At 28.2% G+C, this 26,530-nt stretch overlaps 1 protein-coding gene across 1 annotated transcript in view; it reads left to right on the top strand.

Moving 5' to 3' along the window:
• dpy (fibrillin-like protein dumpy) overlaps window positions 1-26,530 on the top strand; it is a 705,616-nt gene that overhangs the window by 547,411 nt on the left and 131,675 nt on the right. The window contains exons 97-100 of the mRNA XM_075365108.1: window positions 6,115-6,441; window positions 14,453-14,767; window positions 16,012-16,344; window positions 20,243-20,548. Of these exons, the coding sequence (XP_075221223.1) occupies window positions 6,115-6,441; window positions 14,453-14,767; window positions 16,012-16,344; window positions 20,243-20,548 (1,281 nt within the window). The remainder of the gene's footprint in view (window positions 1-6,114; window positions 6,442-14,452; window positions 14,768-16,011; window positions 16,345-20,242; window positions 20,549-26,530) is intronic.

Here is a 26,530-nt window from a genome sequence, read left to right on the forward strand (position 1 = left end):
TGTATTATTGAGCTGTAATCTTTTATGAGTATGTTACTGTATAAGATACTATAATAAGATACTGTACTCAAAAAGCAAAAATGTACTGACATTACTTAGAAATAACACAGATTATACTTAAAAATGTCTGAACTTAGGAAGTACTTAGTATATTCTAGTATACATTTAGGTACTAAGTTTTAAAATATTTTGTATGAATCCATTGTTTATTAAGACTTGTTGTTTAAGTTGGTATTTTTCTACCCTAAATGACATTTTTTTACCCAGAATATTCAGATTAATTATATATTAATCAGTTTCTTTCCAGACTTTAATCAATCAATTTTTTTCATTTTTCAACATAATCTTTTATCTCATTGTTATTATTATTATTATTTATTTACACGTTTATGCAGTGTTTTTTTTAAATGACATATGCATTGATGCATGTTTTTTTATGATAGTTATTATTTTGCCATGCAATGTTATGTTTATGTTTGCATGATGTTTTTGATTATGTACGTGTTTTTATTATTATATGTGCATGCTATTATCACTTACACTTTCTGTCATTATTCTTCTCAAATCTTATTTTATCTCTTTATTTTTTTGTAATTTTACAAACAAATATTTTTAATTTTTTTAAATTAATTGGCAGAAAATAGTACAAATTGCTTCTTATTTTTTTCTATAGAATTTTATCTGCGTTGTTATTGTTGATAGTTTTGTTATTAGTTTAATGTTTCTGATTGTATATTGACCTTCTTCATTGTTGTTGTTGTTGTTGTAATTGATCTATTTTCTTATATAATTCCCCTTTACAGTATTTTTTTTATTTTTTTAGTTTTTTCTAGGTGTTATTATTATTAAGGTTTTATTTAATCTTGTTTACATGTAATGATCATCATTGTTATTATATTTTTATATTAAACAATTATTTAGAGTAATCATATCATTAATTTTTATAACCTTATTAATTCAGTAACTCATAATAACATCATAATTAAAAAGTGTTATCTATGTTATAAAACCATCAGCAAGTAATGTCATTTATCATTAGTAGTTGTTTAATTATCATTAATAAATTGTTTTTTTTTAATTGAACTGTTGAAACTTTTATATGTGATCTAAGTTATAATAATAAAAATTATTAAAAAACTAAAAGAAATGAAAATTCCCTAATTTTCATTGTTCATTGGTGATATGTATTTATTGATATTATCTCCTGTTATAGAGTATCATATTCTTATAATACAAGAATATGATTTATAGTACATATTTACTAATATTATTTAATTGGTAAATTCCTTTTCGTAAGAATTAAGTCTCAATTCAAAAATTTAGTAATAGTTGTACCGCTGCTTTCAATTTGATATGAAAATTTTCTTTTGGCTCGATGCCAATATGCATGTATCAGATTTTTAACTACTTTTCTATAATTAATTCTCATTACATGAGAATAGACAGTTACATAAAATATTTTTTTTATTTTGTGATTGAATCTTTTTTACAGATTTTTTATTGTTATCCGTTTCATTTTAAATTATTTATTCTTTATTTATTAAATAACTTATTTAATATTTTTTTTATCATTGTAATCAAAATATGACTTCATTATATTACGATCCATTTGAAAATGTTGTACTGAATTAATAAGGTTCTTCTACCATCATTATTTTTAATATCATTATGGAAATATTGTATTCATTTTGTTTTACATTATTATTGTAATCAGTATTTTTTTTTTCATCTACATTGTAAAGAATAGTTATATATATTGTGCTATCTATTTCTTAATAACCAATAATATTAGTATTATAGTTTATTATTAGAATCTAATTATTAGTTTTAGTCTTTAAGTCTTCTTTTTATAAAATATAATGTGCATTAATATATTAATGTTATTGTTTTTTGTTTTTTTTTTATATTTTGGTTTACAGAGTATGAAATATAATTTTTATATAAGTAAAATGTTATTTATAAATATTATTCTTTTGTTATTGTAAATTATCACCATTGTTAATCTTAATTATTTTACAAATTAATTATTATTCAATTTACATATAATGTAAAATAATAACTGTTATATCACACATTAGCTTTTCTGATATCCATTAATTTTTTTTTTAATGTTATAAAAAATAATTTTATTTCTTATACTTTTTTTTATATTCTTTTGTAAGCAAATGGAAATATAATTTTGCTATTCAAATATCCATGATGTATTATGATATAAAAATTGTTATCAGTACACTTAATTTTAAATTGAAATTATAAGAAACTTAGTGATTGAGATAGCTTTTGCTTCAAAAAACTGAAGAAGCCTAACATAGAACAAAACTTAGCTCAGATACAGATGTTTTTATTACTTTCATCTTAAAATAAATTGTACTATCATTGATTTTTCTTAAATTTTCATTAAGTGACTATTAAAATATAGCAGTAGTAAGTTGAAGGTTATGATTTTACCCACTGATTTTATTTCAGAAAAATTTATGTTCTTTATTATTTAATGGTTCTTTAGGTAGTCAATTCAATTTTTTTCTGATTCTGGTCATTAACAACAAATTATTCAGTTTTTAAGTCATTTTTACAGCATTTCTCCTGAATAATATATATCTTCATCTATGTCTGTCAGGATCCCTTTTCTCTGCTAACTTATAACTTTACTTACTTGTACAATCATGAATCACCCATTCTATTAATGGATAGTTTTAATTTTCTTTTAGACTGTATGTCTTGACCACCTCAATGCTAAAATGGCTAACTTTTTTTGAAAAATCTCATCGATCATTTAATCTAATGTTATTCAGCCTACAGCCTGTTTGTAAAAATGACATTTTAACTGATTATATACATCTTTCCTCCCTTCAGCTTATATCTAATACTGCTTTCTATACAAAAATGGATGAATTTTCATTGTTTTATAGAATTTTAACCAAGTAACCTTCTATTTAGTAATGAATGATGTACTTAATATATGTTTACGAGTCAAAATTTATTTATTTCTGTTATTTTTTACTACACACCCTCTTTTTTCTAATATGCACTAGAAAAATCCATTTTAATTTTTTCTAAAGTTTTTTTGTCTATAATTTATTGTTTTTTATACTGATTATTTTTTCAGTCTAATTATCCCAATGTCTTATTTGGTCTTGCTAATTTAACCATTGAATATTTTGCTATACATTTCAAAATAATTCTCATTTTATTAATATTTTAACGGATAAGCAATCTTTTGTTTTTAGCTATATGTTATGATAATCAAATACATTTACAACCAGTGTTAGTGAAAGGAATGTCATATAAACTTGAGCTCATCAAAAACGGAACTTAATAAAAAAATGAAACTAATCGGTTTAAAAAGAATTTAAAAAAAAGATTTTGGTAACCTGAAATCTCCCTTGGATACTGTACAGAGAATGTGTATATATTTACTTGGGAAGTTATATTTTTGACTGATTTTAATCATTTTTTTTTTCCTAGTAAAAAATTGAGAAACTCTTAATTTGATTTATTTTTTATTAAATAATTTTTCACAAGTTTAAAAATTATTAATTGGAATCGGGTAAAAAAAAGAAAAAATATGATTAAATCTATATTAAACTAAGCACTTCATTTTATAAATGAACATAAATTATAACAATATCTTTAAAATACAAATCCAAACTCTTGAGTGCTAGTGTAAAGGTAGGATATGAAACAACCCGAGGAAACTGTCTTTTCCTGTCTAATATTTACTTGTGATAGATAACTAGAAACACAATAGAAGGTTACTTTCATTTTTCTTCATAACAATGTGAAAAGAAACACATGCCATACAAAATATATTACCTGTTCCTCTTTGACTGACACCATTTAGAAAGTTTTGATTTTCATATGAAAAAAAGGGATAAATCAGTAATACAAACAACTGATGGTGTCTGTATTTTCAAAAAATAGTAAGTTAAATCATTATTTTAAATAAAGTTGCAATGTGTATTTTAAATTTTATTATTATACTTCAATTTTTTTCTCGTTTTATTTATTTATCATAAAAATGGAAAATAAAGAGGAAAAAGGGTCAAGGCATCAAAGCACAATGTATAAGTTGTTAAGCTACCAAAGAAAAATAAAATTAGGGGTCTGATGGGACCAGTTGTAGACGGACAAAATCTTGCTTTGTCCAACTAATTTAATTAACATAAAACCAATTTGATGAATATTTCTATAATAGTATTGTGAAAATTAACTTCAAGGGCTTAAAATATGGTCAGAATTTTAGTATTCCTCTCAACTGTAAACATATTAAAATTTTATAAAAGTCATAAAATAATTTTATAAAAATTGAGTTTTGTAGTGTAAATCATTCAATTCTAATAACATGCATTCAGCATATGTTGGTTATTGTTAACCAGTTCTTGATTAAAAACATTTATCAAGGTGATTCGTAAATGATTATTAAACCATATTTATTTCTAAGAAGAAACATGTATTATAATTTATTCCAAAACATGTGATAATACCAACCCCTCTTTTATTTCACTAAATCCATAGAAATTGCCATCAGATTCTCAAATCAGCAACTTTATTGTATTTTATGATTATCCTCCAAGGGTAGATGATTAAAATTTCTAATACCATAATCATATTTTTTATTTAGAGAAGAAGTGATGTCATACTATTTGGAATTTACTCTCGTAAATGTAGATCTATTAATACTCTTTACATCTATGTAGAGCTTATTAACAGCTGTTGGTAGGTTTCTAATGTTGAAAGTGCAGAAAGGATTATTTAAAGTAGATATTACTAAAGATTTGATTAATTATCTTTCTTGTATATTTTATTTTTATAAAGAAAGCCTTTAATCAACTATAGTACACTATAATTTAAGATGAAAATTATAAAAGATTTATTTAGTTTGATATAGTTTTCACTGTAAACCAGTCTTCTTCAGAGAGTACTGCTGAAAAGAGCAAGTGATTTTGTGTCTTTATGTGTAGCACTTTTTTCTGGTTAGATTTTAAAGCATCTTGTTGATGATCGGCTCAGAAAATGTTTAATTTAAATTTCGTTTGCTCATCTAGAATGTTGTTTTTGTGATTTAGTAAATTTCAAGTTAGTCTAGTTTTCACATAATACAGTATTCTAAACGAATTAACATAATTTAAATTTTATACACAATCTTTGAATATTAACACAAACAATAAAGTTTCTTAAAACATAATTCAAACATCAATGCATAATAGCAAGAAAATACTCAAAACTCTCAGCAGTAGTTTTTGAATAAGTTTGCTTTAGAGGAAAGCTAGCTTAAACTGAGATAGTTTTTACAACTTTCACGTTAGACAGTAGTCAATTTAAAAACTATATTAATATTTCTTAAACATATTATATCATGGAAACCAAGCTTAAATGTCTGCATTATCTCTGTCACGTCATTATAATTCTTTTTAAGTACAATCTGCCTGTACTTGTTAATTTTATTTTATTTAAGTTCTAGTTAGCATTATATGCTTTATTTGATCTATTTTCTACTTAATAATTTAAAACTAGGTAAATTGTACTGATTTTAATATGGCTAATCAATTTGAGAAGTGAATTTTATATTTATTTCAATTTTTCTTTTTTAAATTAAAATTGTATTTCCATTTACATTTCTTTATTATTTTTATTGTTATTATTAATTATTGCATTAAGCTATTAATTTAAATGTTTTTTTCTTAATTTTAATTTTATATAGTTACAATTCAGTATATTTTTAACCACACATCAAAATTTCCTTTATTGTTAAATTTTTTTATTATTTATAATATGAAAAGAAATTTTAATTAGAATTTTATTTTAAACATTGTTTTTGTTTCAATAATGACATTTTTTTAATGATGAATAGTTCTTGTGAATCAAGAAAAAATTATTTTATTCACACTGAACTCACTATGCTTTGAACTTACAATACTAATGCTTCGCAGCCAGCAATTGTAGTTTTCTTTTTATGTAATAATTATATATTTTTATACTATAATAATAATTACTGTTGATTTTAATTATGTTTAATAATGCGCTACGTACTAATCCGGTTTAACTGTGTTGTGGTGATAGGTGATTTTGTATTTTGTACTTATTACTCAAACAATTGTATTGACTTAATTTCAGCTGCACCGATACAAGAAGTACAAACCCCATGTGAACCATCACCTTGTGGTAGTAATGCTGTTTGTAGAGAATTAAAGGGTGCAGGATCATGTACTTGTTTACCTGAGTATACAGGTAATCCATATGAAGGTTGTCGTCCAGAATGTATATTTGATTCTGATTGTCCATCAGACAGAGCATGTGTTCGTAATAAATGTCAAAATCCATGTCCCGGTATGTGTGGACAAAATGCTGAATGTACAGTTATTAACCATTTACCATCTTGTAGCTGTGTACTTGGTTATGTCGGTGATCCGTTTAGATTCTGCCGTCCTGAACCATTGAAACGTAAGACATTTTTATGATATACTTTATATGGTAGTTTTATTATTGGTAAACAAAATTTAACATAGTACAGTAGAATCTTGATGATTAATCATCGAATGACTGATAGATTTGATTAATTTAAGTATCATGTATTTAAATTGATAAATTCATTATTAGATTAATATAGCATATGTTATATAAGGCATAGTTATAAAAAAAAGAAACAAAAGAAATATTTATTATCATTTCGATATCCCTTAATATATTTACTACATAACCATTTTAATTATTTACTCCGTTGGAACTGTTGAGAGCCAAGTTGCTTCTTTAGGTAAAAAAAGTTTCACCTTAGAAGTAATAGGTCTTTTGAACAGTGTAGGACAGTCAGTGTCTGTATTATTATGAAAAAGAACAATTCCTGATGTCAGAATCCCATAATACCAGTTTTAATGTACATTTTTCATTTTTCAATACATCAGTACTATTGTTATTGTTTCCAGCTCCATAAAATTTATCAAAAAGATATCTTTTTTGCCTCAAAAAGGATGGCCATGATCTTCCTTAGTGACTAGTTTTGTTTAATTTTTGTGAACATTGCCCTGTGTATGGGTTTTTGTCTTCCTTCAACATTAAAACCTATGTTTTATTAATAGCCACAGTTTAGAGGAAAAAATGTATTGCCTTCTCTAATATTAATCTGAAAATGCATATGCAGAAGCCATTCTTTCTGTATCAGGGCTGAACATTTTAAGGATTATTATTTGAATAAAATATATGATGACCTAGATTTTTATAATAATTTTATACACCTTAACTTTGCAATGTGAAAATTGCATAGTAAGAACTATACATTTCCAATAAAGTGTCAACTTTCCCATTTCTTGATAAATAAGATCATCTATTTGAATTCTATTCCTCCACTCTTTTCTTCATCAAGAATTCTTGTTTGGACCTAATTAAAAACCCATATTTTTTTTTATCTTTTGTTTGATTATTACAAATTGTCTTTTTGTTTCACATTACTGTTGGTAAATTTCAACAGCATTATGACATTTTTCAATGAGATATCAATCACAGATTATGCTTGTAACTGCCAAGATTGATCACTGATGTAATCATTATTACTTAATCACAAGAAAGTAAATTATTTCTGAGAAAATTTCTTAACAAGTTGTAGCACTTGTTATAACACCATTGCACTTTGTTGACACAAAGCATCTGAATCTCTTTGAGCTACACTTTTTATTGACAATTAGTTCTCTTTTTTAACATAAACTTCAAATTTCATTAAAATAATAAGGATAACGTAGATTTGCTTATAAAGATTGCTGATTTCTAATCAGTACTGAAGCACACGTAATCTCTATGATGTTAATGTTACTTTCGTTATTTCAGGTAGTTTTTTTAAATTGAGAAAAGAATTTAGGATGACATGATCAAAATTACATTAGAACTGAATTGTTTGTTGATTTAGTATATCTTTCTTTTCAGGGTTTTGTGTTTGTATGTTTCATAATATTTCAGCTTGCTAAGTTTTGGTCGTATTTTATGTATGTGTAGAATGTTTAAGTTATTCACTGAGTGTTTGTGACTTTTTTCCGTGATTGGTAAGTGTTGATACATTATCGAGTGTTTTTATGGGTTCATTCTATCTTTCTGCATTGCTGCTTTCTTATTCACTGCTGTTAATACTGTTGTCTAATTTTTTTCTTACTTTTCTGCTATTTTTTAGAAATTATTCATTACTTTGACCCCTAGTTTGGTAATCAATAGGAACTACTTGATAAAGATTACTTTTGTGGTAATCTACATGAAGGATAAATTCAGATCTTTATGTACACACAAAGCTTTAGTAGTTTTCTTCTTTCTGTATATTTTTAAAGATTCTATTGGCACCTTTTCCTTTGTTCATCCTTAGGGATGATTTCATCATTCATGTTATCTGCATGAGTTACACAAATTTTTCTTTTGTGTGTACAACATTGTGTGGTACTGCTGATATATAACAGACGTCAGTTCCCCTGTTTATAAATTTCTAGTGTCATTAACTGGTTTGTTTTTAGTCATTAATTAAATTCTAATGGCATTAGCATGAACTATACCGAGCATTTAGTTTGATCATATACAGAAACTAATTTATTAAACATGGCTTTTGCAAAAAAAAAAAAAAACATTTCTTAGTTCATATCCTTCAATTCTCAGTTTATTATCAATTGTTTCCATTTATCCACTTCATTTTTAAATTCTGAAAACTGTGTCCAATTTGATAAACATGTAAAAATCTTAATGAACAACCAATTCAGTGGCATCTTTATTATGTTAAACCTAATTTTGTTTCCAAGATTCAATATTTTTTAAGATATTATATATATTTTTATTTTGTTTCCATGAAACTTTTTTTCAGTTTGAACTTAAACCAACTCAGAGCCCCACTAAAAATCACATTTATCTTATTTTATTTTAAAAAAAGTCCCTTTGTAATTCATCTTACTTGTTATTTTATTATTTTCCTGTTGAATTTTTAAGATTATGATACAGTTTATAACCTATGTATGCTTCCATTTGGGATAAATTTCAGTAATTCATATGCTTCTGTGAACATAGTCTAAAAACTAATTATTTCTCTATTTTTTCATTAATTGTGTTGGTCTTTTATTTTTGAAAAATTATTTCATCTCTTTAGCTGTTCATGTTGTTAATCAGTGTTTGTCTACAGTCATTTAACTAGGTACTGGTCATTGAAATGTACAAGTTCTAAGTGTTTTTTACACAATTTAATGTTCATTGTTATGTTCATGTTATTCTTATAACTTTGAGAAACAACTTTTTTTTTAATTTAAAATTGATTTTCTGTATATCAGCACATTACATTTTACCTAACTTAATTAGTATTACCTTATACAGTAAATATTTATGATAAACAGCTGTCCAGTAATTCCTTACCAGTTTATTTTTCATGTAAACAAAGAACTGGAAAATAAAATTCATGGGTTTCTGTGTATGTGTTTCACCTATGCTGTGTAATTAACACAGAACTTTTATTAATTACTTAATGTTTTATTATTTGAATAACGTAGTGGTTTGAATTTTTTAAAACAAATAAATAAGAAAACTTGGATTGATAAAATTGTAAAAATAACAAATTATCAAGCTTTTACTGTATAATTATCTTTAGAAAATAAGAATAGTTTTTCAATTATTTTGAAAATTACTTAAGCTAATGTTTTATATACATTTCACGTAATTGAATCAGTTATTGTTTGAATGGGGCAGCAAAACTATAGTTTTTGGTAAACTGAAAAAACTCCATACTGTAATATGTTGTAAAAAATATTTTGTTTCAATCACTTGAATGTTTAAAATAGATTTATTAGATATTGCTATTTATTTTTTTTTATTTTCCTAATGTGTACACTACAGTCTCTTTAACAAGTGAACAGTAAGCAACCCCCCTCTAGCCCAATGAGATGAGAATAATGTTTGACATCTAAATGAGGTGTAGTCTTATATAGACTCAGACCAACCATTCCTGAAAGGTGTGGTTAATTGAACCCCAATCACCAAAGCACACCAGTATCCACTGTCTAGTATTTAAATTCATTTAAAAGCAGTGAACGTTTACTAGGATTTGAACCTTAGAACCTTCAACTTCAAAAATCAGCTTGTAATAAATAATTTTAGACGAGTTAACCACTTGACCAGCCTGCTGGGCTAGATACTGCAATTTGAGTCAAAAAAATATTATTGGTTGTCATGATGACCAAATAGATATTGCATATATCTCCTTTTTAGATGATTACAATATTTTTAAGGTATTATCAACATTTTTGGGGATGGAAATATATATAGTATAATATAAAAAAAAAAGTGTGCATTGGTATGTTATATTTATTTTAATAAAATTCTTCTAATTTTAAAAGTGAGAAAAACTATGGAATGTTGTAGATCATAATCATGTTAAATGTCATTCTTTACTCTTGACCATTGCTATCCTTGCTGACTTCATGAACCCTAACTTTTCCTTTAGCTTCTACCCTTGGCTATCTTTGCAGACTGGTGTGAAATTCATAACCACAGACAGATATTGATAACGTTGCAGTATCGTTTATTTTTTTCCTGTGATAGGAATACATCCAGAAGGTGGGTTCTCACCCCGATAGGCACTAACTAAAAACCCACTGGGTTGATCTAGTGGTGAACGTGTCTTCCCAGATCATCTGATTTGGAAGTTGAGAGTTTCAGCGTTCAAGTTCTAGTAAAGTCAGTTATTTTAACACGGATTTGAATACTAGATCATGGATAACGGTATTCTTTGGTGGTTGGGTTTCAATTAACCAGACATCTCAGGAATGGTCGAACTGAGATTGTACAAGACTACACTCATACATATTATCCTCATTCATCCACTGAAGTATTATCTGAAAGGTAATTACCAAAGGCTAAACAGGAAAAAGAAAGAAAAGGCACTAAAAACAGTCAAATAACTAAAATAGTCAGTTTAATTAATTTCCATTTTGATTTTAATAAATAAAAATGTTTCAGATTGAATCTATAGATGTAGACTGATCTTTAAACATCCTACCAGTACTTATAAAAATACTTATAAAAATAGAATTAACGTAAGTGATATTCATAAAATATAAATAATAACATTGGTTTTAATTTGCATAAATTGAAATATCTGATAAATTATTTCAAATGATGTACATTGATATGTATACCTTAATATCTTAATAAATTCCATGAAGTATGTAAATAAAAAAAATTCTTCCAAATTAAACAAGTAAATTTATTACATGTAATCTTCATCTGTAAAAATAAACATTATTCATATCAAATTATATATTAAAAGAAAAGATCCATTAAATTGTTTATTGTAACCACACTTGAGAATAAGTGCCTTAATTGTTGTATAATAACTTGAAACATTATGAGAATAGTCATGAAATCTCTAATATAAAAAACAATGTCCTGACTGATTCACTGACTCGTAATCAACGTACAACCAAAACTATTATAGGTAGAGACTTGAAATTGTTAGGGTACCTTCATATCTTTAAGAAGGCATGCACTAAGAAAGGATTTTGCGAAATTTTCATTTTAAGGGTTACAAATTGATAAAAAACTAAATATCGTGTTAACAGTGCTAACTGTTGGATGTAAAAGCAACATACGCTATACTAAATAATTTACAGCTCCATTGCAATGTTTCCAGTATGTGTGTCCGCTATACACTAAAAAATTACTGGACCAATTTACACGCAGAGAAGAAGAGAGAAAGGGAAAATCGAAAAAGGTGAAAGGGAAGAAGGGGAAAATGAAAAAAAGAAAAACGGGGAAAAGGAAATGGAAAGGGAAAAGAGAAAAGTGGAAGGGGTAAAAGGGAAATGGGGGAAGAGGAAGGTGATGAAATAAATTTAAAATAAATAAATAAATAATTAAATTGTCAAATGAAGATGTCAAATGCAAAAAAATTGGTTGAGATTAAAAGCGTAGGTAAAGCATGGAAATGAAGTAAATCATTACATCTGTCAAATAAGTAATATTAATACATCGTGTGCGCACGCAGAGCGACAGAATGAGTGTTCCAGAAGAATGCTGTTAAATTTTACAGCTGTATTTTTCTGTTTAAAATAATGAAAAAAGTTCATAATAAACATGTGTCCGGAAAAGGCTTTGTTTTTAAATTAGGAATAACAAAGAATTTTACCATGATTTCTGCTTAACGGCAAAATGAACTTATACTGAAATTCATTGAAAACCAATTGGAATCGAAAGCGGGGAAGAAGAGAGAAAGGAAAAAATAGAAAAAGGTAAAAGGGAAGAAGGAGAAAATGAAGAAAAGAAGACGGAGAAAAGGAAATGGAAAGGGAAAAGAGGAAAAAAGAAAAGAAAAGTGCCGGAAGAGTAAGGGGAAAGGAAAGTAAGGGAAAAGAAACAGAAGGAAAGGGAAATGGGAGAAAACGGGAAGGGAGAGCGAAGCAAGCCATGACCCTCTGAATGTGATGGGAAGCACAAGTAACCATAGAGCACAGGCGATGGGGATGCTAGATTTGGGATTGTAATACATTTTTTGTTTATCTTTACTGGACTTTTATATTGAACTATTTTAATTCATTCATAAATGGATTGGTTTAACAAATATTGTTCAATTTTCTTATCTTCCTTTTTTTGTTTTCCTTTATTTAAGTTTTGGGCAACAATTCATTGTTTATCATATATTCCTTCAGTATTTTTCATAAAAAATTTTATTTATCGTTTTATCAGGATTTAATGAAAATCTAAATATAATATTGTTGATTAAATATTTTTTTTATAAAAACATAAGTTTGCTATGAAAAAAGCATTGCGAGTGAAGCTACATCTATATTGTGGGTGAAGTCACGACGGGGTACACTAGGATACTTATAAATTAATATACAGTTTACAAATGCAATTAAAAAATAACAAAAAACATAGTTAAGATTTGACTTTGGCCGGTCCCTTACTCCAGAATTTTGAAGTTGCTGCTAAATCAGTAATCATAATTTCAAATAACATTACAATGCTTTATTAGTTATCATTAATATTATAAATATACGTATAATGCAACCATTTTAATTTGAATAAATAAAATGGTATTACATTAAATAAAGTAACCGATTTGACAGTATGTTGGTAGCCTTAGCTTTCAAAATTTTCTTCCATTAGTGTAACATAACAATAACCACAAAATACGATGCTAACAAAAAAGATAATCATTTATAAATAATTTTAATTTTTTGTTTCTTATTTATTACATTTTCAAGAAATTCAAGTAATAAAATAAATAAAACCAATTTGGTTTTGATTTGGATAAATAAAATAGAATTATAATGCATGCTGTTGCTACCTCAAAGGTAATCCTAATTATAGTTTTCAAAAAAATAAAACCTTCTTAACAATGTAAACATATAGAAAAATGTAATAATCTATTAGATTGCCAGAGAGTCTAAAATAAAGTTATTTTGTAAGTTTAAATTAAACATCATTTTTAATCCATAATTAAATGTTTTGTAGTTCTAAAAATTTTCTTAAAGAAAATGTAGGTTGACTATACAAATAATATCATTTGACATGTTTAAAAATTAATATGTATAGAGTATGAACAAAAATTAATTTTTACATTGAACAAAATAGCCCACCAGGCAGATCTAGTAGTAAACTCGTCATCGCAAATCACTTGTTTAACAGCTGATTTTCAAAGTTGAAAGTTCTGAAGTTCAATCCTGTTAAAAGTAAGTTACGTTTATACAGATATGAATACTAGTTTAGTGGAGAGATGTGGTGGTCATCCAGAAGGGATGGCTGCTGCATCTTGATGAGACTAGAGGGACCCCGATGGGAAGCCCTAAGAGAGGGCAAGACAGGGGGGCAGACGACAGCCACGACATACTGGAGCGACTGTGTTAAAGCTTAACGGCGAGGATCAGTTGCTCCGTGGGTGTTTAATAAGATTGAAAAAAAAAAGATATGAATACTAGACAGTGGATATTGATGTTCTTTGGTAGTTGGGATTCAATTAACTGCAATTCTCGTAAAGCAGATGGTAATTTTATTATCTTAATCAGATATATACAGTGTGATATTTATCTTAGCATATGCTACAGGTTTTTTTCATTTTAAAATGTATTTTAATTGTTTTTAAAGATGTTTTTGTTATTAACTAATTTTTAATATTTAGTTTTTTTTTAAACACACATTGTGTTCGGGTGAAGATAACTCCAAGGCGTTTTTCACCAAGATAAAAAAAAGAAGGAATGGTCAGCCTGAGTTTGTTCAAGACTACACCTCAATTATATGTCATACGTATCATCCGCATCTTATTGTACCCAGGGGGGGGTTACTTATTGTTCACTAGTTGAACAGATTACAATGTACACATTAGGAATAATAATAATAATAAAAGATGAAACATAAATTCTTTGACAAAGTAATAAATTTTTATATGCATGTCATTATTAATGTACTTAAGTAAGGAGTGTCTACAGTTTTTTTCTTTCTTTTGATATAGCGCTGGATGCTGCACCAATAAATCCATGTGTACCTTCACCATGCGGACCAAATAGTCAATGTAAAGAAGTTAACAGACAAGGAGTATGTTCATGTTTACCAAACTTTATTGGAAGTCCACCTGGTTGTAGACCTGAATGTGTTGTCAGTTCAGAATGCCCACCAAATAGAGCTTGTGTAAATCAGAAATGTACAGATCCATGTCCTGGAACTTGTGGATTAAATACTCAATGCCAAGTTATAAATCATAATCCAATATGCAGTTGTAGACAAGGATTTACTGGAGATCCATTCACTAGATGTTCTCCAATACCTTGTAAGTTTTAATCTTACAATTTTCAATTGTTTGAGTGAAGTTAAAATAATTTTGTTAAGTTTAGATTAGATAGTTATTTTTATTTTTTTAAATGTATTACCTTTGCACTTTTCTTGCATTTATTTCATTGCTACTGAGAGGTTATGGTTCCTTTTCATGAAGAATCTTATAATAAACATACTGTTCCTTTTTTTTTTTTTGTTAATATTAAAACATGTACCCATACTTTTACATAAAATATTAACTATTATAATAATTTATTCAATCTTCATCAAATCTAAAATGAAATAAATTTATAAATCTTATGATTTAGATATTAAAATAGATATTTTTAAACTTACAAAATAAGATGTAATGTTTATTAAAGTTATTCTATTCAAAATCCATTTATTAAAGTTTACCCATTTTCTTATGGAGAATAAAAATAGAGGTTTTGAGATATGGATGTACAGGAAAATACAAGGAATAAAATGGACTGCTGATAAATAATAAAGCAATTTTTATAGAGCTGTTTAATAAATTCAAAGAAGTAAGAACTATATTATGTGCAGTAAGGAGAAGACAATTAAATTGGATAGGACACATTCTTAGAAAAGGAGAGTGAGATTCATAACTGTTGATAATTACTTTAATCAGCCAAGTATAATTTGTTGATCATAGAAATTTTTAATAAATTTTATAAATTTAAAATAAAATCAATGTAACTATGAGAGATACTTAAAATTTATATTCTATTCACAACATTTAAATTAAGGTAGAGAAATTTAGTTAGATTATTTTGTATTTCATAATTTTTTTCAGCTTATTTATTTAAATAATTAAGCAAGGAAATTGAATGTATAAACATAAAATGCAATAAAAGTTTAATAGATAATATAAAGTTGTAACAGAAAACAAGAAAGTTGTTGAAATCAGTAATGTTAAATATTTTTAAAAAGTTCATTTTTGATGATAGAAATAAAGTAAAATTTTTGGATAATTTCCACAGTATTTCATGATAAAAATTTTAAGGGTTATGAAGTGTCGTATACTAAAGGATAAAATGTTTTTATCAAGTGAAAAATACAATATTATTTTTGTATAATGAGTCATACAAAGATCATTAATTGTGAGATGAAGAAAGAACATAACCAAGCTGTATAAAGTATTTTATTATACTAAAATTATGTACTGTTGTTATAAACAATAATAACTTCATTATTATTTAAGTAGAGGTAATTAAGTAAAATATTTTTTTTTCACAGCACCTCCACCACCAGCAGCACCAGTTGTTGTAAATCCATGTGTACCATCACCATGCGGTCCATACTCACAGTGCAGAGATATTACAGGATCACCATCATGTTCATGTCTTCCAGAATACACAGGCAGTCCACCAAACTGTAGACCAGAATGTACTATAAGCGCTGAATGTGCTAGTAATTTGGCTTGTATGAGAGAAAAGTGTAGAGATCCATGTCCAGGATCATGTGGTTCTAATGCTCAGTGTAGTGTAATCAATCATACACCAATATGTACTTGTCCTGAAGGAATGACTGGAGATCCATTCACAAATTGCTTCCCTAAACCACCACCACGTAAGTATATTTAGAGTTAACAAACAATATAATATATTGAAACATAATATATTAAATAATATATAATAAACATTAATATGTTTAATAAATTTAATATACAATGTTTTTTTTTTTTTTTTTTTTTTTTTTTGTAATCAGTTTATTGAGTATAAATATTAACTTTTATATTTTAGGTAACATTGTTTTGTTAATTAAATCAGAATGTTTTTAGTTAAATGTATTTTTTCCCATAACTGGTTTATTATTATTACTTTTTCTTTTTCTTCAGTAATTTCACTGAGGTTTGGTTTTTAATTAACTTAATTGAATTTAATTAACACAAAATAAATTGTAATATTGGAGGCTGGAGAAATTTGTAAAAATAAAAATTAGGTTTGTGTTCAAATCATCCAGTTAGTTAATGCATAAACAAATGAGGAAAATGTAACTGTTGTAACATGCATTTTCTTGGTTGGACTTCACAAATTTTTTTTTGTCTTTAGTCATTTGACTGGTTTTATGCAGCTCTCCAAGATTCCCTATCTATTGCTAGTCGTTTCATTTCGGTATACCCCCTACATCCTACATCCCAACAATTTGTTTTACATATTCGTGGCCTTCCTGCACAATTTTTTCCTTCTACCTGTCCCTCCAATATTAAAGCGACTATTCTAGGATGCCTTAATATGTGGCCTATAAGTCTGTCTCTTCTTTTAACTATATTTTTCTAAATGCTTCTTTCTTCATCAATTTACCACAATACCTCTTCATTTGTCACTTTATCCATCCATCTGATTTTTAACATTCTCCTATAGCACCACATTTCAAAGGCTTCTAATCTTTTCTTCACAGGTACTCCGATCATCCAAGTTTCACTTCCATATGAAGCTACGCTCCAAATATGTATTTTCTCTTCCTATTTATACATTCAGTAGCCCATCTTCATTATTTCTACTACATTTCATTACTTTTGTTTTGCTCTTGTTTATTTTCATGCGGTAGTTCTTGCGTAGGACTTCATCCATGCCGTTCAGGAGTTCCTTCTAAATCCTTTTTACTCTTAGCTAGAATTACTATATCATCAGCAAATCGTAGCATCTTTATCTTTTCACCTTGTACTGTTACTCTGGATCTAAATTGTTCTTTAACATCATTAACTGCTAGTTCTATGCAAAGATTAAAAAGTAACGGGGATAGAGAACATCCTTGTCAGACTCCCTTTCTTATTACAACTTCTTTCTTATATTCTTCAATTATTACTGTTGCTGTTTGGTTCCTGTAAATGTTAGAAATTGTTCTTCTATCTCTGTATTTGAACCCTAATTTTTTTTAAAATGCTGAACATTTTATTTCAGTCTACGTTATCGAATGCCTTTTCTAGATCTATAAATGCCAAGTATGTTGGTTTGTTTTTCTTTAATTTTCCTTCTACTATTAATCTGAGCGCTAAAATTGCTTCTCTTGTCCCTATATTTTTCCTCAAACCAAACTGGTCTTCTCCTAACACTTCTTCCACTCTCCTCTCAATTGTTATGTACAGAATTCTAGTTAAAGATTTTTGATGCATGGCTAGTTAAGCTAATTGTTCTGTATTCTTCACATTTATCTGCTCCTGCTTTCTTTGGTATCATGACTATAACACTCTTTTTGAAGTCTGATGGAACTTCCCCTTTTTCATAAATAATACACACCAGTTTGTATAATCTATCAATTGCTTCCTCACCTGCACTTTGCAGTAATTCTGCAGTTATTCCGTCTATTCCAGGAGCCTTTCTGCCATTCAAATCTTTTAATGCTCTCTTGAATTCAGCTCTCAGTATTGTTTCTCCCCTTCCATCCTCTTCAACTTCCTCTATAATACCATTTTCTAACTCATTTCTTCCGTATAACTCTTCAATATATTCCACCCACCTATCGAATTTGCCTTTCATATTATAAATCAAAGTACCATCTTTGTTTAACACATTATTAGATTTTAATTTATGTAGCCCAAAATTTTCCTTAACTTTACTGTATGCTCTGTCTATTTTACCAATGTTCATTTCTCTTTCCACTTCTGAACACCTTTCTTTAATCCACTCTTTTTTCTCTAGTTTGCACTTCCTGTTTATAGTATTTCTTAATTGTCGATAGTTCCTTTTACTTTCTTCATCGCTAGCATTTTTTTATTTTATACATTCATCCATCAGCTGCAATATATCGTTTGAAATCCAAGGTTTTCTACCAGTTCTCTTTGTTCTGCCTAAGTTTGCTTCTGCTGATTTAAAAATTTCCTTTTTAACATTCTCCCATTCTTTTTCTACATTTTCTACCTTATCTTTTTTACTCAGACCTCTTGCAATGACCTCCTCAAAAAGCTTCTTTATTTCCTCTTCCTCAAGCTTCTCTAAATTCCATTGATTCATCTGACACCTTTTCTTCAGGTTTTTAAACCCCAATCTACTTTTCATTCACTAAATTATGGTCACTATCAATGTCTGCTCCAGGGTAAGCTTTACAGTCGACGAGTTGATTTCTAAATCTTTGCTTAACCATGATATAATCTATCTAATACCTTGCAGTATCACCGGTTTTTTCCATGTGTATATTATATTATGAATTTTAAACTGGGAGTTGGCAATTACTAAATTATACTTCGTGCAAAACTCTATAAGGCGGTCCCCTTTTTCATTCCTTTTGCCCAGCCCGTATTCACCCACTATATTAACCTTCCTTGCCTTTTCCAAGGCTTGCATTCTAATCTCCAACTAGTATTCAATTTTCATCCCCTTTTATGTGTTTAATTACGTTGTCAATATCTTCATATACACACTCTACCTCATCATCATCATCATGGGCACTTGTAGGCATATAGACGTTAACAATCATTGTCGGTTTAGGTTTTGATTTTATCCTTATTACAATGATTCTATCGCTATGCATTTTGAAATACTCTATTTTCTTTCCTATCTTCCTGTTCATTATAAAATCTACTCCTGCCTGCCCATTATTTGAAGCTGAGTTAATAATTCTAAAATCACCTGACCAAAAGTCATTTTCCTCTTCCCACCGAACCTCGCTAATTCTAACTACATCTACATTTATCCTATCCATTTCCCTCTTTAAATTTTCTAGCCTACCAACCTTTTTTAGACTTCTAACATTTCACACCCCGACTCGTAGAATGTTATTTTTTAATTTTGTGGTGCCCCTTCCTTAGTAGTCCCCACCCAAAGATCTGAACGGGGGACTAGTTTACCTCCAGAATATTTTACCAAGAAAAGCACTTCCATCTTTGTTATATGAAAATGCAGAAAGCTACATTTTCTTGGAAAAAAAGCAGCTGTATTTATCCATTGCTTTCAGCTGCATACTACTCATAGGATTGAGTGATGTTGATATGGCCGTTTAAGTCGTCCTGACCGATGCCCTTAACAACTACTGAAAGAGCTCTATTGCCCTCTTTCAGGAATCATTCCTTAGTCTGGCTCTCAACAGATACCTTTCCAATATGGTTGCACCTTCGGTTCAGCGACTCTGTATCACTGAGCAGTAAGCTCCCTCATTGGCAAGGTCTCATGATTCATAGAGGGAGCTTCAGAAAGTATAGAAAATTAACTTTGCAAACAATGTTAGGCAGTAAATATATAGATTAAAAGTAGCCACAATGTTTTTTTTCAATTAGGTTAATACATTTATTTTTGTTTATTTCTTATAATTATGAAAAAGAAGAGACTAATACATGAAAAAAGTAGTAGCTATTAGCTTCCACAAAAAAAAAATACATATACTAAAATTTTACATTAGTATAGATTGCTAAGAATGAAATGTTATAAAATGAAAAAAAAAAATCTTATTTTGATTCTATTTATTACATATTCACATATTTTAAATTATTTAATGTATTATTTTTTAATTATGGTTTTTTTTTCTATTTCAGCGTCTGAACCACTGGAAGCAGATCCATGTAATCCTTCACCATGTGGACCAAATGCTCAGTGTAATAATGGTATATGTACATGTTTACCTGAATATCAAGGAGATCCTTATTCAGGATGTAGACCAGAATGCGTACTTAATACAGATTGTCCAAGAAATAGAGCTTGTATTAGAAATAAATGTACTGATCCATGCCCTGGAACATGTGGTCAAGGTGCTACTTGTGAAGTTATAAATCATATACCAATGTGTAGTTGCCCTGCTGGGATGTCTGGAAATCCATTTGTTGAATGTCGACCTATGCAGGGTATGTTATATGTAACTTATATATATATATATATATATATATAAAACAGAAAGATCTTCAATAATTTTTTTTTTTTATTATTCAGTATTAAATTATTTTATTTTAACATTAGAAATTGTATTGAATAATTTAGGGGAACGTAAATTATCTAAATGCAGTATCTATACAGGAACAAAATTAAATCCTTGTGTTCATGTCTCCTTGAGGAAGAAAAATGAATAAACATCTGTAATTGTTGTATCTGGGTTTTCGTACTTACAGCTTGGAGTATAGAACTTGAGCTACAACCTGTATAAGTAAAGATAGTGTGGTGAAGGACACAGTAAGTGAAGGAAACTGCTTAATTTATGTGTGCTACACTAAATTAAAGTATGAGATTTTCTTGTACACTAAAGAAAGTACTTGTTTGTTTTCCATAATTCTGTTATCTTCTTCTTATAGCATACATTTAAATCAGCATGTTCTAGATTTAAATCTGTATGTAAAAGTTCATAAAACTACATCAAAAGAAATGTAGAAAAATTCAAAATGTGGTATTAAATAATTAATTAAACTTAAACGGGTTAAAAGCATTCAGATAACAAAAGATTACATATATATACATACAGAATGAATCATGTTCATGAGTCAAGTTCTCCAAGACTTTCAGAACCTATGCTACTCATGAAAATAATAGAAAAACTTCATATCAACTTATGTCCTAAAATGCTTTGTTCGTGAATTATGGCTAGTAAAAGAGTTTGTTCGGATTCAGCTACTCCAGTGAAATGAGGTTGTACGGAAATTTTTAGGACATTAATTAAGGGGTAGAATTAACAATTTCTTATGGTTTTTGACTTGAAAAATTGAGTAAAATAGATCCCAAAGCCGTATCTGTAGTAGTTTTTGAGAAAATTTGGGTGAAACCAATAAATTGGGGTAAAAAACCCTGTTTTTTATGTCTGACAATAACTTTGCAAAATGGGTAATAAACATATAAAACTTTTAAATAAAACTTATATTAATTCTGAACAATTTTTTTTGGGGGGGCTAAAAACCCTTGCGCATTATCAGCACCAAGATGCAAAAATCGAAAGGTGTTAGATCAGGATTTACTCCTCGATTTGTACCCCAAGAATTTTAGTACAGTTTAATTTCACAGAGGGAGCAGAGAGCAGGGCTCTCTGCTCCCACCTCTCCCACCACTCCCACCTCTCTAAATGTTTCGCGAGCCGAAACTCGCTAACGAACCGTTTTCTGACCTACGTTTATACGAACGTGTACGTGTTTTATATTTTTCACTTTAGAATCATCTCCCGAGAGATTGGCGTGCAATTCAAAATGATTCTCTCTCTCTCTCACTCTCTCTCTCTCTCTCTCTCTCTATATATATATATATATATATATATATATATATATTGTAGGAATATGAAATAATTACAAAAATTTTATTGTTTTAAAATAAGAAATGAAATAAAATATATTAGCATTATTATCTTAAAATTGGGATTTATATAGTTGTTTATCAACCCAGTGCTTTGATTTTCTTATAAACATGTAATTTAGATAGCTATTAAATATACTTCAACAAATGTTCACACAGATCCAGATTAACATATTTCCTTTAAACACAAAAAATTAACTTGCTATTAGTTTTTATGTTGAAACTCCATTGAAGTTCTATGCTCTAACGGAGAATTTATATTCATATCCATGGGTGTGAGTATGTGATAACTGATCTATCAGGTTTTTTAGGCTGATTTTGAGGTAGTTTTGATTAATTTTTATTTCAATATTTTAAGTTATAATGATTTTTTTTTAGACTACTAAAATGTTAATTAATTTTTCACCTTTTTCTAATTTACAGCACCACTTGTAACACAACCATGTAATCCATCACCTTGTGGTCCTAATAGTCAGTGCCGTGAAATTAATGGACAAGCAGTTTGCTCATGTATTCCTGGTTTTATTGGTTCACCACCAGCTTGTAGACCAGAGTGTGTTCTTAATTCTGATTGTGGTAGAAATGAAGCTTGTTCAAATCAAAAATGTAGAAATCCATGTTTAGGAACATGTGGTGTCAGTGCCAAATGCGAAGTAATTAATCATAATCCGATATGTAGTTGTCCACCAAGATTCAGTGGTGATCCATTCGTCAGATGTATTCTTATTAGTAAGTATTTATATAAGAAAATATTATTTATAATTTAAATACTCTAATTTTATAGACTGTAATATGTACTATCTTAATTTTATTAGCAATTTGTAATAATTTTGAATGTAAAGAATTCTATTAAATTATTGGGAATGAGTAAAGAAATTCGTTTTTTGTAATTAGATTTCTTTCTTTTCTTAATTTTTTTACATAATTGTAACTCATTAGTATTTCAAAAAATACTGATAAATTCCTAAATATTCATATAGAGAATGAATAAAGTTTGTGTTTTGTGTTGTTGAGATTTTCAGTGGTAATTTACTTTGGTACTCATATTTATATTTTTACTTAATGTATGTATATATATTTTTGTTTAGCTGATAGTCCTCCAGCACCTACACCACCACAAAATCCATGCTTACCTTCACCATGTGGACCTAATTCACAATGTCGAGTTGCTGGAGAAAGTCCATCTTGTTCTTGTCTGCCAGAATTTGTTGGTACACCACCAAGCTGTAGACCAGAATGTGTAAGCAATACTGAATGCGCTAGTCATTTGGCCTGTATAAATCAAAAATGTAGAGATCCATGTCCAGGAACTTGTGGAACTAATGCAATCTGCCGTGTTGTTAGTCATACACCTCAATGTTTATGTAATGCTGGTTTTACTGGAGACCCATTCACACAATGCATTGTACAACAAGGTAACTAACTGTATATATATTTTATACATATAAAGTTTTTACTTTCCAATATATCATTAATTTTTTAATTAACCAATATATATAAACTTTGATTTGTATGTGTGGGTGTGTTTGTAACTAATAATTTTTTTTTTCCAGCTGCTCCACCACCACAGGAAAGACCAACACCTTGTGTACCATCACCTTGTGGAAGTAATGCAGTATGCAGAGAACAGAACGGAGCAGGATCTTGTACTTGTTTACCAGAATATATTGGTAATCCATATGAAGGATGTCGACCAGAATGTGTGTTAAATACTGATTGTCCATCAAACAGAGCTTGTATAAGAAATAAATGTCAAGATCCATGTCCTGGTACTTGTGGTCAAAATGCAGATTGTCAGGTTGTCAATCATTTACCATCATGTACTTGTCGACCTGGCTATACTGGTGATCCATTCAGATTCTGTAATCTTCTACCACCACCTCGTAAGTCATTTTTTTTTATTATTAATTATGAAACCCTTTTTTGTATTGTATTGATTATAAACCATTACTGAAGTAATTCTGAATTTTTATCTGTTGTATGTATTTAAATAGTAGTGTTTTTATTATATTGTTTAATAGTTATTCGTTAGTTTTTTAATTAATAAAATTAAACTGCTTTCATAAAAAAATCTGGTGTGAATTCCACATATCACATTACCTGTTGCAATAGTAAAATGTTTTGCAATATTTTTTTTTTCTCATTATAACCAATCTGACCCTCATAACCAATCTCTGTTCACAGAGTTCTTACACTTATTTCTGTTGCAAAATTAAAAAAATATGTTTATATAAGCCTAAACTATGTAATTGCTTCATCAATTTATAATTCATCATTCATATTAAAATATTGCTTAAATTCAGTTTTCTTCTTTTTTACAAGATTTAACTGCTGAAGTATTCTTTGTGATCTAAAAACCTTCAATTTTTAAGATTCAGTCCAGATTTATGGTTAAGCCATTCTTTCCTAATTAACTTTTTTTGTCAAATGCCTCAGCAGAAATTCTTGAATTATTAATTATCTGTACTACAACTACTCACAAATTTTCACAGAAATTTTTTATTTTAACTCACGTTCAAATGAATGATTGTAGCATTGTCACAGTAACCTAATAGACACTGCATGTAAATACATATCTATCAAATAAAAATTATTTTATACCTTAAACACTGCATTATTTTTTTTATTTCAACTTGTAATGTTTTTTAGTTGTTCCAGGGAACCCTGATTAAAACTTTTTAATTAAACTGGGTTGAAACAGCATGTTTGCTCTTTTTCCCATTAAAATTTACAATGATTAATTTTTTTTTAAAAGTGTATATTATTGCTGATAAATTAGTATATATTATGAAAATATTATAACAATAACATACTGATTCTAATGCTAGGATGTATTTAAATATCTATCATAATTGTATTTATTAAGTTAACTTCTTTTTTTTCAGCTGCACAGGCTCCACCAACTAATCCATGTAATCCATCACCTTGTGGACCAAATAGTCAATGTAAAGAGATCAATGGACAAGGTGTGTGCTCATGTTTACCAAATTATATTGGAAGTCCACCTGGTTGTAGACCTGAATGTGTTGTCAGTTCAGAATGTCCACCAAATAGAGCTTGTGTAAATCAAAAATGTACAGATCCATGTCCTGGAACTTGTGGATTAAATGCTCAATGTCAAGTTATAAATCACAGTCCTATATGCAGCTGTAGACAAGGATTTACTGGAGATCCATTCACTAGATGTACACCCATACCATGTAAGTAATTTTTTTCTATGAAATCGTTCACCCTTATACTTTATCACTTTTCTGTAAGTTCATCTAAAAAATGATAATGTATATTATTTTTTAATTACAGCTCCTCCACCACCTCCAGCTGTTCCAATTGTTGTCGATCCATGTGTACCATCACCATGTGGTCCAAATTCACAATGCAGAGATATTGGAGGATCTCCATCATGTTCATGCCTTCCAGAATACTCAGGCAGTCCACCAAATTGTAGACCAGAATGTACTATAAGTGCTGAATGTGCTAGTAATTTGGCATGTATTAGAGAAAAATGTAAAGATCCATGTCCAGGATCATGCGGTGCTAATGCTCAGTGCAGTGTGATTAATCATACACCAACATGTACTTGTTCTGAAGGAATGACTGGTGATCCATTTACAAACTGTTTCCCAAAACCATCACCACGTAAGTATATTAAGTTATTTTAAAATCATTATTTTTTTGTTTTTGTTTTTTTGTAATCAGGTTATTGAATATTCATATTATATGATTTTTATCAGATGATGTATTATTTTTCCTTCTGTTTGGTTCTTTTATTTTATTTTATTATTAAGTTTATCTTCACTGTAAGATTCACTTTATTTAATATAACTGAAATTTTAAGTTTTTAGTGTTTTTAGTTGTTTCTTTTTCTTGGTTAACATTCATCATTCCTATTTTTTATGTTAATTCTAATTAATTTTTTTTTTTAAATTAAATCATGTTCTGTTAGTTATTTTATATGATTATATATATATATATATATATATATGTGTGTGTGTGTGTGTGTGTGTGTGTGTGTGTGTAAATTTATTTATCTGAAAAAGTTGTTTTCATATTGTGTATAATGGTCCTAAGCAAATGTTTTTAAGTAAAGATTTATTGTTTCTTTAATTTACATTTATGCATTATAGTTTTAAGAGATCTCAGTTCCTTTAATCAGCCATACCTCTTTTGCTTGATTGATACTTATGTATTATATGTTTTTACATTAATTTGGTGATCTCCAATACAGATTTTTTTACCAGTAATGCCCAGTTCTATCTGTTTTATAATAATACAGAATTTTTGGAAGAGATAGAATCTAAAATGTATGCAGATTAAATTTTTGTTGTAGTTCTAGGATATAAACTTATTATCATTTTTACTAAAAGATGTTATTTTAGAACTGAAAAATACTCTTAATGAGTTTTGCTGCAGTTTATTCTCACAACTTCTGAAGTTAGAATTATTTGAAAAACCTTTCTTTGGAAGGCTCATTCATAGAGTTTTGTTTGAAAAAATGGTACATTAATTTTCAATTTAATACATTCTATCATGGGTGTCAGTTTATTGTGCATCTTTTTACA

Source organism: Lycorma delicatula, chromosome 4 (assembly GCF_047948215.1).
Source record: "Lycorma delicatula isolate Av1 chromosome 4, ASM4794821v1, whole genome shotgun sequence".
NCBI classification, from domain to species: Eukaryota; Metazoa; Arthropoda; class Insecta; order Hemiptera; family Fulgoridae; genus Lycorma; species Lycorma delicatula.